Genomic DNA, 11,526 nt, shown 5'->3' on the forward strand with positions numbered 1-11,526 from the left:
GTCTCACTGGGTGAAACTCCTCTTCCAGCAACCCTAGCTGGAAAGAAGGTGGCATCCACTCTTTCTGAGGGGGATTTAATCTAGAATGTGTCTCCTGAGTGCACAGATTTCCCTGGGGCTGGCGGGGAGGAAAGGGATTTTATTAGTGTCTGTACACTCCCATGGTAAGGAATCTGCTTGCAATGAAGGAAACCCAAGTCGGATCCCTGGGTCGGGAAGATCCCCTGGAGAAGGGAATGGCTACCTACTCCAGTATTCTTGCCTGGAGAATCCCATGGACAGAGGAGCCTGGTGGGCTACAGTCCAGGTGGTGGCAAAGAGTCGGACGCAACTGAGCAACTAACACTGCACCCTGCTAGGCTCTGGACAGGGCATTCAGTGGATGGTGTCTCATCTCCTCTCCCAAAAGCTTTTGAAATTGAGGCCAGACTTGAGCAGCAGTTTTCAGAAGAGGAAACTGAGGCCCATGGAAGCTAAACCACAGGCATGAAGCCACAAGCTAGGGGACAGGGACGCTGGGTCTGGAGCTTTCTCTCTAATTCCAGACCCTTGCTTTTCCCTTGATGCCGGGGGGTGGGGGGTGGTGTGTGACAGAAGCTGGCGACACCTTCCTTAGAGGATGTGCTGGTCTGAAACTCATTTCTTGACCTCTAGGGGCAAACTGTTCAAGTGTCACACAGCCAATACGGTCAGAAAGATTGTCCTCACAAGGCACCTTGGTCTCTCACGCTGCGGTTCAAGCCAGAGCACCGGGTGCCATGTCTCTGACATCCTGGGGCTCAGCCAGGCTCCTTTGGGACACTCTCCCACCCCACTGTTGAGGCTGGTAGCTGGGCTACTGCTCTTGCATCACTGATATCCAGGTATCTTTTGAGAGGTCTCAGGCCTAAACAGCCACAGAAGAGTCTTCTTTGATTGCAAAAATAACCACGTCTGCAAAAGTGCAGGGCAGAATGGGGCTCAGCTGTCCCTCATCCAGTGACCCTCCTCTAGAGACCAGACCCTGAGCTAGGGGGGAGAAGCCTGCTTCTCTCTTCTTGGAGCACCCCTGCCAGCTCTGCTGGCCTGCTCTGCTGGGATTCAGGGACGGGCTATCAGACAGGCCCTTGCAACTTGCCAAGTTCTGTCCCCTGCCTGACCCTGAAGTGGGATGCCCACTCCCAGGGAGAGTGCATGCCTGGCTGAGCCCTTAAATTGTCTCCAGGCATAGACAGCCAGCTCCTGCCTGTCCCTGGATGGAGGTTGGGCTAAGTTTCCAGCCAATCCAGGAAGCAGGCAGCAGGCCTCCCTCTGCTGCTGAGAGGGCAGCTTTGGGACTAGGGATTAGGGCTCTGGGTGTGTCCTGGGTTCAGAGTGGCCTTCCCAGAGCAGGCATGGGGCATGCCCACCTTTCTCACTGAGGACTCTGAGTCCCTGTCCCCCTCTGGGTCTCAGTCTCCCCTTCTTTACACGGAAGATTCTGATTGGACGAGATGATCTTGAGGTTCTCGATGCTGAGACCTCAGGGGGGAGCCTGACCTGGGAGACCTGTGGCAGCAGGGGCAGTGTCTGCTCCGTGCACGGCTGAGTCCTCAGCGGGGCCTCTCAGTAAATATTTATTGCATGAGTACATGAACTTTTTTCTCTTTTGCTCCTTCCTGCTATAGGCAGGGCTCTGGACAGTCCCTGGTGTCTTGGGCGTGTGCCCACCTAGGGGTCACCTGTCCCTCCATGGGCAGCTGGCTGCACGAAGGAAAATAAAATGATGCCAGCTCTTCCCATGAGATGTGGAGCTGGGGTGACCTCACTGGATACCATTTCTGCTAGATATTCCTTCTCATTTAAAGCCAGCAGACAACGTGTCTCTGAAACAACTTTTCAGGCAGTTAGCCAGCACTGGCCTCTGCCAGGAAGGGTATTCCGAGGTATATTTGACAAAGCCCCTGTCTTCAGGGAATGTAGGACTGAGTGGGGGAAATAAGACCAGAATGCCACCAGCTGTTACCTGTCTGGCTGTTGCAGGTGCTATGCTGGTGCAAGAACCAGAGAGGGAGGCGAAGCAATGAGTTGGCACAGGACGGAGGACCGAAGACTATTCTGATGGCTCATCTAACAATGAGAAGCTTGCACTTCCTCGTTTGTAACAGGGAGGGGAGAGGAACCTTCCGCCTGCTGGGAGCTCCGGGGTGTCAGATGCTTCTCAGATACTCACTCGTCTGACACTTGTTTTTCTGTTATGGCCACCGAGACACTGAAAGGTTGAGTAACTTTCCCAAGGTCACACAGCCAGTCTATGGCAGACGTAGGGTTGGAACTCAGGTCCACTTAATTCAAAGCCTGTACTGGCCTCTATGGGTTTCTGGAGAACTCGGGTGGTAATAACAGGGATTTTAGAAAGCTGAGTATGTAGAAATATAAAGCCCTGAGATTTTGAGGCTAATCTGAAGAAGGCTCCTGAAGACTGCTGTGTCAAGCAGGTGTCTCTGAGGATGCAGGGTGCCCAGAGGGCCTGGGTCCACCATCTGGGCAGGGGCTGCCTTTTACAAGATGACTCTCTCCTGTCGGGGAATCTTAAGACCCTTTGGGAGGTGGTCAACCAGACTGGGGGCTTCCCAGGCAGCTCAGTGAGTAAAGAATCTGCCTGCAGTGCAGGAGACACAGGAGACACGGGTTCGATCCCTGGGTCAGGAAGATCTCCTGGAGGAGGGCATGGCAACGCATTCCAGTATTCTTGCCTAGAGAATCCTATGGACAGAGGAGGTTGGCAGACTACAGTCCACGGGGTCACAAAGAGTCAGACATGACTGAAGTGATTGAGCGTGCACACACATGCACAGCCAGTCTGGGCTTCAGACCCCTTGTGGTCCAGGGAGAGAGAGGAGGAGGCAGGAGCCTGATCTGAGATTCAAGCAAGGAACTCTGGTGAGGAGCTGGAAGCAGGGTTTAGGCCTCAGATCTACAGATGAACAGTCTGGTGACTCTGGCTAAATCTTGGAGAACCAGAGCCCCAGAGGGCATTGCTGAAGGAAACTTAGAAGTCATCTCAATGGAAGGCCCCCAATGAATCAGCGGTCGACTTAGAAATCCATGTATTTCTCTTCCTTTCCCATTGCCCTGGGAATTCCAAGTCTCAGTTTCCCCCACCTGTGAAATGAGGGGGTTGAATGGGAAATTTTCTACTACCATTTGGGTTTTGACATTCTGCACTGAGTGAGTACCCGGGAAATCCCCCGAAGTACCTGAGAAATCAGGTCAGGCAGCAGACAGGCTGAGCACCCAGCCATCAGTGCATAGGCCTAACCTCTGTGGGCTGCAGGACCATCCACCAGGTCGGTCTTGGGTGAGAGGAGGCCTGAGAATGGCGAGGGCAACAGAGGCTGGTCTCTGGATGGGACGGTGCTAGCACTGGCCTGAAAAGGATTAATCAGGCAGTGGTTAAAGGTGCAGACCCTAGAGCCAGAGGTTTGAATCTTGGCTCTGACATAGTCAGGTTTGGGCAATGCCGTCAGCCTGTCTGGGCCTTCATTCCTCATCAGCAAAAAGGATATAATTAAAACAGTAGAGTTGTTAAAAGGACCAAATAAAGTCATGCACGTTATGTGTTTCACAGAGTGTTTAAGATGTTAGCTAGTGTTATTTTATTCTTTTTTAACATATACGGAATGGGATACTCAGAGATCAGACACTGAGTTTGCAGCAAGGCTTGGAGACACCAACCGGTAGGGTAGTGAGAGCCAGATGCCAGCTTAAATCTTGACTTCACGGCGACCTTGGACTAGTGACTTAGTCTCCCTCAGCTGCTTCATCTATAAAATGGGGCCAAATAAAACCCCTCACCTGTTGTTGTGCAGACTCAGTGACAACTTGTCAAGACGAGCCTCTTCTGCAGGGTTACTCATACATAGGGCTTTCCCTCCCCCTCCCTGGAAACGTTATAGAGGAGGGGACTAAATCTGTAGTTTTGCCAGAAAGCAAAGAAGGGAGCTTTAGACCCGTGAGCAGGGCCTCAGCCCCATCACTGGGTCCTGTCCCATCTGACCCAGGGCTGAGAGAGGAGAAACAGGGTCCCCCATATGGCTCTCTGCCCAGGTCCCTCTAGGAGGGCTGGCAGGTGTCCCCGGCTCTGTGGGTCCTGGGGTTCACTTCGTGGTCAGAGGAAGGTATTCCTGTGTCAAGGCATCACATACCCTCCTCGGGAGGGGTGGGGAGGGGCTGTGCCCTGACCCTGTGAGAGAGGCATGTTCTGGCCACCGTGGGCCTCCAGAGGACCTGTGATTATTGTTTCTCTGAGGGGCGTTGGCTGAACCTGCTCTTCAGCCCCGGGAGGATCGTCATTCCAGGCCTGGCAGGTTCCATTAATCACCTTCTTGTCTGTTTTGATCCCCACTGAGAGAGAGAGAGGGCTCCTGCTTTGGGCTGAATCACACCTTTTCAGCGAGAGAGCTGAGCCATCAGTTTGGGGCAGGAGAGCTGGGCAGGGTCAGGGGTAAGGCTAAATCCCTGGTCTCACCAGGTTTTGGAGCACCGTGGCCCACACTGGCTCTCTCCCTGATGCTGACACCTGCGAAGGGAGATGCAGGCCCACTTCCCCACCTGAAGAAAACAAAGGCCAAGAAAGCCCTGACTCAGAACCTTCCTTTCTGGTATTGCAGAATCAGCAAAAGGGTTTCCAGGACAACCTCAACTCACCTCACCCCAGCCCCTGGCCTATCCCACCAAGCCCTTCAGGCTGTTGTGGGCAGAGGGCAGCTCCCAGGAGGCCATTCACGGCCACCATGGCCTTCTTGGTAAGTGGAACCTGGAAGCCTGAGTCCTGGGTCCACCATTCTCAGCCCTGGAAACGCTCTTTCTATTCTGGGCTTCTGAGAGGCCAGCTCAAGGCCCTTTACATTTGGCTCGAGAAGGAAATGGCAACCCACTCCAGTATGCTTGCCCGGAGAATCCCGTGAACAGAGGAGCCTGTTGGGCTGCAGGCCATAGCGTGGCAAAGAGTTGGACATGACCAAGTGACTAGGCATGAAGGTGAGGCCTCCTCTGGTGGGCTTTCTAAGTGGACCCTGAGTCTCAGGCACATCCCAGGCTCCTCGGCAGGGACCCTAGCCCTAGGCCCTAGGTCATATCCTCTATGTGGCCTCTTGGTCAAACATGCACAAGCTGAGTCAGGCATCACGTGGTTGTGGGACTAGAAAGAGCTCAGTATTACAAGACTTCCTTTTTGGAACTGGCTATGCCTCTGAGGCTGCTGCTGTAATGAAATCATTAAATCCATGGGTCAGGCTGACCTAGGGCTTCTCAACCTGGACACAATTGACCTTCTGGACTGGAGGATTCTTGGTGGCAGGGGCTGTCCTGTGCACTGTAGGGTATTCAGCAGTATCTCTGGTCTCTGTCCTCCAGTTACCAGTAGTATTCCTTTGGTGTGACGAACAAAATGTCTCCAGACACTATGAAGTGTCCCTTGGGAAGTAAAATAGCCCCTGGCTGAGAACCTCTAGATTCATCTATGGTGACAGAGTTGGAATTATTGTTATATTAGGGGAATGGAGGATATGGATGGCAATTGACCAGGAAAAGGTACAATGAGATTTATAGGAAGTTGGAAATGTTCTGAGTGGTGGCTTAAAGTTTCATAGCTGGGGATCCCACATTAAGATCCCTACAACTAGATCCCACATTAAGCCTGATGATTATAATTTGTCTATTTTGCTGTAGGAAAAAATATGCCTAAAGAATGAGCCTAGTCTGATTCAGGTCAATGTATGGCAAAACCCACTACTGTGTTGTAAAGTAATTAGCCTCCAATTAAAATAAATTAATTAAAGAAAAAAAAAAAAAAGAATGAGCCTAGTGTCAGACAGATCCAGACTTGGGTTTCAGTCCTGACTCTGCCCTTAAGGCTTAGTTTCCTTCTCTGTAAAGTGGGGATAAGAGTAGAGTCAACCTTTCTGGGCCACTGCAAAGATTAAACAAGGTGTGCGTGCTTAGTTGCTAAGTCATGTCTGATTCTTTGAGAACCCATGGACTGTAGCCGAGGAGGCTCCTCTGTCCATGGGATTTCCCAGGCAAGAATACTAGAGTGGGTTGCCATCTCCTTCTCCAGGGGATCTTCCCCACCCAGGGATCGAACACAAGTCTCCTGCATTGGCAGAATGGATCCTTTACCACTGAGCCACCAGGAAAGCCCCTTAAACAAGGCAGTCATTATAAAATTCTTAGCACAGTGCCTGCATGTGGCGAGGGATCTGAGGGTGTTAGCTCTTACCACGTGTGGGTCCCCTTGACCTTTCTCTGCCTCCCGTTCCCCAGCTGGGTCAGATGGTCCCTAAGATCCCTTTCCACCGTGACTTTATTTGATGGTCTTAGAGCCACTTTTTTTTCTCAGCCTAAACACCTTCAAGGTCATTGATTCTACAGGACCGTGCTGGGAGCAATGGAGTAGATGAAGTGCCGAGAAGCACACAGAACGTCTCAGTCAGACTTTTTAGAAATAGGACGAGGGAGGCAGAGGGCCACTTTGCAGCTTCCCTCCCTCTGCAGAGGGCCCCTGGCAGGCAGGTGCAGCTCAGTCTCCATTCTAACATTGGGTGGGGCTGATGGGAGTGAGTTCCCTAAACGGAGAGGTGAGACAGAATTCAGTTGTCAAAGGGTAGTCTCAAGGTGAACACAGTTCCCTCTGAATCATCCCTTTTGTTAAGGATTAAAAAAAAAAAAAAAAAAAAGGCCCCTTCCCCCAGAGGCACAACCCACCCTGGAGAACGGAGGTAACTGAGCTTGTGGGAAACATACGTGCAGTTGGCACCAGTCAGAGGGTGGGGAAGGGAGGAGAGAAGATAGGGCCACTGTCCAACCCCTTGGAAGGTGTATAAAAGGCATCCACTCCAGAGGAGAGCCACAGTCCTCGGCCAGACCAAGCCAAGCTCCTTCCGCACCTGCTCTCTGCCCACCTCACTCTCACCATGAGCTGTCGCCTGCAGAGTTCCTCCGCCAGCTATGGAGGTGGCTTCGGGGCTGGCTCTTGCCAGCTTGGAGGAGGTCGCAGTATCTCTACCTGCTCCACCCGGTTTGTCTCTGGGGGATCTGCTGGGGGCTTTGGGGGTGGTGTGAGCTGCGGCTTCGGTGGAGGGGCTGGTAGTGGCTATGGGGGTGGCTTTGGAGGCAGCTTCGGAGGCGGCTTTGGAGGTGGCTTTGGTGGGGGTTTTGGTGGAGGCTTTGGTGACTTTGGCGGTGGAGATGGCGGCCTCCTCTCTGGAAACGAGAAGATCACCATGCAGAATCTCAACGACCGCCTGGCCTCCTACCTGGAGAAGGTGCGTGCCCTGGAGGAGGCCAACGCCGACCTGGAGGTGAAGATCCGAGACTGGCACCTGAAGCAGACCCCAACCAGCCCGGAGCGTGACTACAGTCCCTACTTCAAGACCATTGATGAACTCCGGGACAAGGTGAGCCCTTGCGGGTTGAGCAGGTTTCTCCTGCGAGCAGGGCAGAGACTCGATGGCCACGAAATGCACGGTCTCTAGGGACCAGCAGATGCAGTGTGGATGGAGTTCTTACCCTTCCTTTGGGTGAAAATCTAGGCTTTTACTGCCTGTCAATCGTCTCTACTCCGCATGGTCTTTCTCATGCTACGTGTTTTCTCTCATTATTCATTTTTATTGTTCTTACTCATGCCAACTTTTTTTTTTTTTACTGCTTGCCAAACAGTTATGTTGTTAGCGACTTGATCTCTATAATCCTAACCCACTGGGTTATTTGGAAACCATGACAGCTTTAAAAGCCACTAAGAATGGATAAAATCAACAGAGAAAGGAATACATGTTCATTCATTGGTCTGGGAACACTGGTTTGTTTTGTAGGGGCCCCCTTTAAACTGGTGTTCTCAACTGGCCTCAAGCAGGTGGGTGAGATGCAGGCAGTGCTAAGCTGAGATTCTCTCACTCTGTGAGGCCAGCTTGTTGGAACAGAAATCCACCTGCCTGGGCTGGGTCCCAGCTATGTGGGGTGGATTTTAAGTGCTTTGGAACACAAAAGTTGAGACAGGAAATTCAAATGGATGGGGATATTTATTGAAATTCCACTCTGCTCAGTGGGGAGGCCAGCTCCAGTGAAGTTATGAACTATAGGGAGCGAGGCTGATTCTTTCCTGATTTTTTAAAATTAGCTAATTAATTAGGCTATGCAGGTCCCAGTTGCAGCACAGGGGATTTTTAAATTGTCCCCTCTCCTGATCTTAAGGAGAAGGAAGGGGCTCAAGACAGTGACCTTATCAGATTGCTAGTGTGGCTGTGGAGAATGACTACCCACAGACATCCTTGGTGGGGTGGCTCCCCTGCAATTCACGTACAGATTACCATGACCAGACACAGAACGCTGGAGTGACAGAACGAACTGGGGGGACCTATCTCATCCTTCACTTTACAGAGAGGAACTGAGGCCCAAAGAGAAGTGCCTTGTCCCAGCCCGCAGGGGCAGGGAGCAGGCAGAGCTGCACGGCCACCTGTGCAGCCCATGTTTTCCCAGTCCTCCTCCCCGAGCTCGTGGACCCTCCAGTGGTTACCTTCTCTATTTTGCAGATCTTGGCGGCCACCATTGACAACAACCGGATCATCCTGGAGATTGACAACGCCCGGCTGGCTGCCGATGACTTCAGGCTCAAGTGAGTTTTATTTCCCTCCTCCCGCTTTCTCAGCAGTTCTTGTTTTAGACAAATGTTCCTCTGATCAATGTAGTCCTAGCATCCCAGGAGTGAAGGTCTTGGGGAAGGAGCAGAGTTCAGAGGAGGGTAGGGGTGTCTCCAATTTCACTTCTTTCCCTTTCTCTCTCTCTCCCTCTGTTTCTTTCTTTTCTTTTCTTTGTAAAATTTGAGCAGAGAAAGGTTTATTGCAGAGCCAAGCAAGGACAATGTGTGACTTCTGCTCAAAACCTTCAATTCCTAATACCATTTCTGTGTTGTTTTTCATTAAAAAAAATATTAGGTATGAGAATGAGCTGACCCTGCGCCAGAGCGTGGAGGCCGACATCAACGGCCTGCGCAGGGTGCTGGACGAGCTGACCCTGACTAAGACCGATCTGGAGATGCAGATTGAGAGCCTGAACGAGGAGCTGGCCTACCTGAAGAAGAACCACGAGGAGGTGAGAGGGGGGAGCTGGGCCTGCCGTGGCTGAATCACCTCCAGGAGGAACGGGGAGCCCTCTGCCGAGGTCAGACTCAGCCCTCCACATTGGAACCTCGAAGCACTTTCTGGAACATTCTGGTAGCATTCAGAGCCGAGGAAAGGCAGGCTGAGGAGTTTCACGTGTCTTCCTTTCCCATCCTTACAGGAGATGAAGGAGTTCAGCAACCAGATGGTTGGCCAGGTCAACGTGGAGATGGATGCCACCCCGGGCATTGACCTGACCCGCGTGCTGGCAGAGATGAGGGAGCAGTACGAGGCCATGGCGGAGAAGAACCGCCGGGATGCCGAGGAATGGTTCCACAGCAAGGTACCTGGCTGTCTCACCCGGCCGAGCCAGAGGGTGCCTGGGCCATCCAGCTGGGCTCCTCCGTCACCTCCGTCCTGCTTGAATTCCAGAGTGCCGAGCTGAACAAGGAGGTGTCTTCCAGCACGGCCTTGATCCAGACCAGCAAGACAGAGATCACTGAGCTCAGGCGCACGCTCCAGGGCCTGGAGATCGAGCTGCAGTCCCAGCTGAGCATGGTACACCGGCTGCCCTCTGCCCTGTGGCTGCCCCCTCGAGGCCCCTCCCCCAGGCCTGGCATCCCTCAGACCTTCTCCTCTGCTGTCCAACCAGAAAGCCGGGCTGGAGAACACGTTGGCAGAGACGGAATGCCGCTACGCCCTGCAGCTGCAGCAGATCCAGGGTCTCATCAGCAGCATTGAGGCCCAGCTGAGCGAGCTCCGCAGTGAGATGGAGTGCCAGAACCAGGAGTACAAGATGCTGCTGGACATCAAGACGCGACTGGAACAGGAGATCGCCACCTACCGCAGCCTGCTGGAGGGCCAGGATGCCAAGTAGGTCCCACAGGAAAGGGACTGGGGGACTCTGTGCTTTCAGAACAGGCAGGGTCTTAGGGATCAAGTCTGGGAGGGGAGGGCATCTGTCTGCACTTGAACAGCTTGGACCAAAATCCAGGACCAGAGCTTCTTCCTTGTCCTCTGGCATCAGACTGTGGGGGCATTTCCCTGAACCTTCTCATCTGGGCTTCTGGATTAGACTGGGCAGGGCTAGGGATCATGGAGAAAATATCTCATGCTGGAAAAGTATGAGCTTGGATTCAGGACAGCCCAACAAAGCTTTTAATCTAGAGATTGAACTGCCTTCAGACTTTTTGCAGGGGCCAGGCCATCCCTATAGGCTCAAGGGAAGGGTGGAGGGTCCAGTGAAACAAAAGGAGGACAAAACTCCCAGCAAATAAATGCTCAATAACATCTTCTGAGGCTTCACAGACAGACAGACAGACAGACAGACAGGACAGGTCTGGGTTCACCTGATGCTGCTGCCCTGTAGGCTGGGGGCACAGCTGGGAAAAGAGCCCAGCTCAGGGGCTCCAAGGGCTCCTGAGAGGCTCCAGCTGAGGACAGGTAAGCGGCCGTTCTTGGTTGCCTCCCGTTCACGGCTGCCTCTCTCCTCTCTCCCAGGTTGATCGGTTTCACCACAGGAGGTAAGAAAATAACCCCGTGGGAGAGGCGATCAGGCTCCTATTCATTGGCCTGGGGTGGGGGTCGGGGGGAGGCAGGAGGCAGGGCTGGGCTCCCCCGTGTAGGGAGGGGGATGGGGCTGGAGCAGCGGTGGTCACCTGCTCCTCCGTTTTCCTTGCTGCCCCACAGACGCATGGGGCTGTTGTGGAGAGAGTCCCTCAGACAGTAACATAGAATCCCCATCACCTACCCGCGCCCCCCACCCCAACCTCCTGACCTATTTGGAGTTTGGGGCCCTCCTGGGGGGGCCCAGACTGGCCTGAGGTGGGTCTCCTCCAGCCTGAAGGTCTTTTGCCTCCTTCCTTTTCCAGGAACCTCCATCAGCAACTCCGGTCGCCGGGGTGCAGAAAACATTAGGCCTTAAATCTGCCAGGTGGTCCCTCCCTCTGTCTTCAGCACCCAGAGGAGGAGAGAGCTGACGGCTCCCTGCAGGAGTGAGGGAGGCACTGCAAGGGGCCTCGGCCACTCTGCTCCCGGCCACTGCGCTTCCTGAGGGAGGCTGCTCCCTGCCCTGCCCTGCCCCCACCCCCAGGTCTGCTTCCTGTTCTCCCTGACCTGGCTCCTTTCTGATTCCTCTGCTTCTCCACTGAAAAGAAAAGCTAATTCAATAAAATTTCCCGGCTTCTTGCAAACGTATTTTTGATTCTGGCCTGGTTTCTGGGGGTGGCACCTGCCAAGGCCCTGGCTGGGGATGGTGGGGGCGGGGGGCAGGTGTGGTCTGGCTGAGTTGCCCACCCTGAGGAGGCTCGGCCCAGAGAGCTCTGAGCTGGGAAGGACACACGGCACCCGGGCTGATCGTCAGCCACAGGTGGGATGCTGACAGACACAGGGACACAGGTGGGTCGTGGAT

At 53.5% G+C, this 11,526-nt stretch overlaps 1 protein-coding gene across 1 annotated transcript; it reads left to right on the plus strand.

Annotated features, from left to right (window-relative positions):
- The first annotated feature begins 6,876 nt into the window (after positions 1 to 6,876).
- On the plus strand, positions 6,877 to 11,309 carry LOC120867108 (keratin, type I cytoskeletal 13). The gene is made up of 8 exons (XM_040245315.1): positions 6,877 to 7,418; positions 8,550 to 8,632; positions 8,952 to 9,108; positions 9,298 to 9,459; positions 9,549 to 9,674; positions 9,769 to 9,989; positions 10,617 to 10,639; positions 10,988 to 11,309. The coding sequence occupies exons 1-8, from the start codon at positions 6,936 to 6,938 to the stop codon at positions 11,038 to 11,040; spliced, it is 1,308 nt and encodes a 435-aa protein (XP_040101249.1). The 5' UTR covers positions 6,877 to 6,935; the 3' UTR covers positions 11,041 to 11,309.
- The last annotated feature ends 217 nt before the right edge of the window (positions 11,310 to 11,526 follow it).

This window comes from Oryx dammah, unplaced genomic scaffold, assembly GCF_014754425.2.
Source record: "Oryx dammah isolate SB20612 unplaced genomic scaffold, SCBI_Odam_1.1 HiC_scaffold_8, whole genome shotgun sequence".
NCBI classification, from domain to species: domain Eukaryota; kingdom Metazoa; phylum Chordata; class Mammalia; order Artiodactyla; family Bovidae; genus Oryx; species Oryx dammah.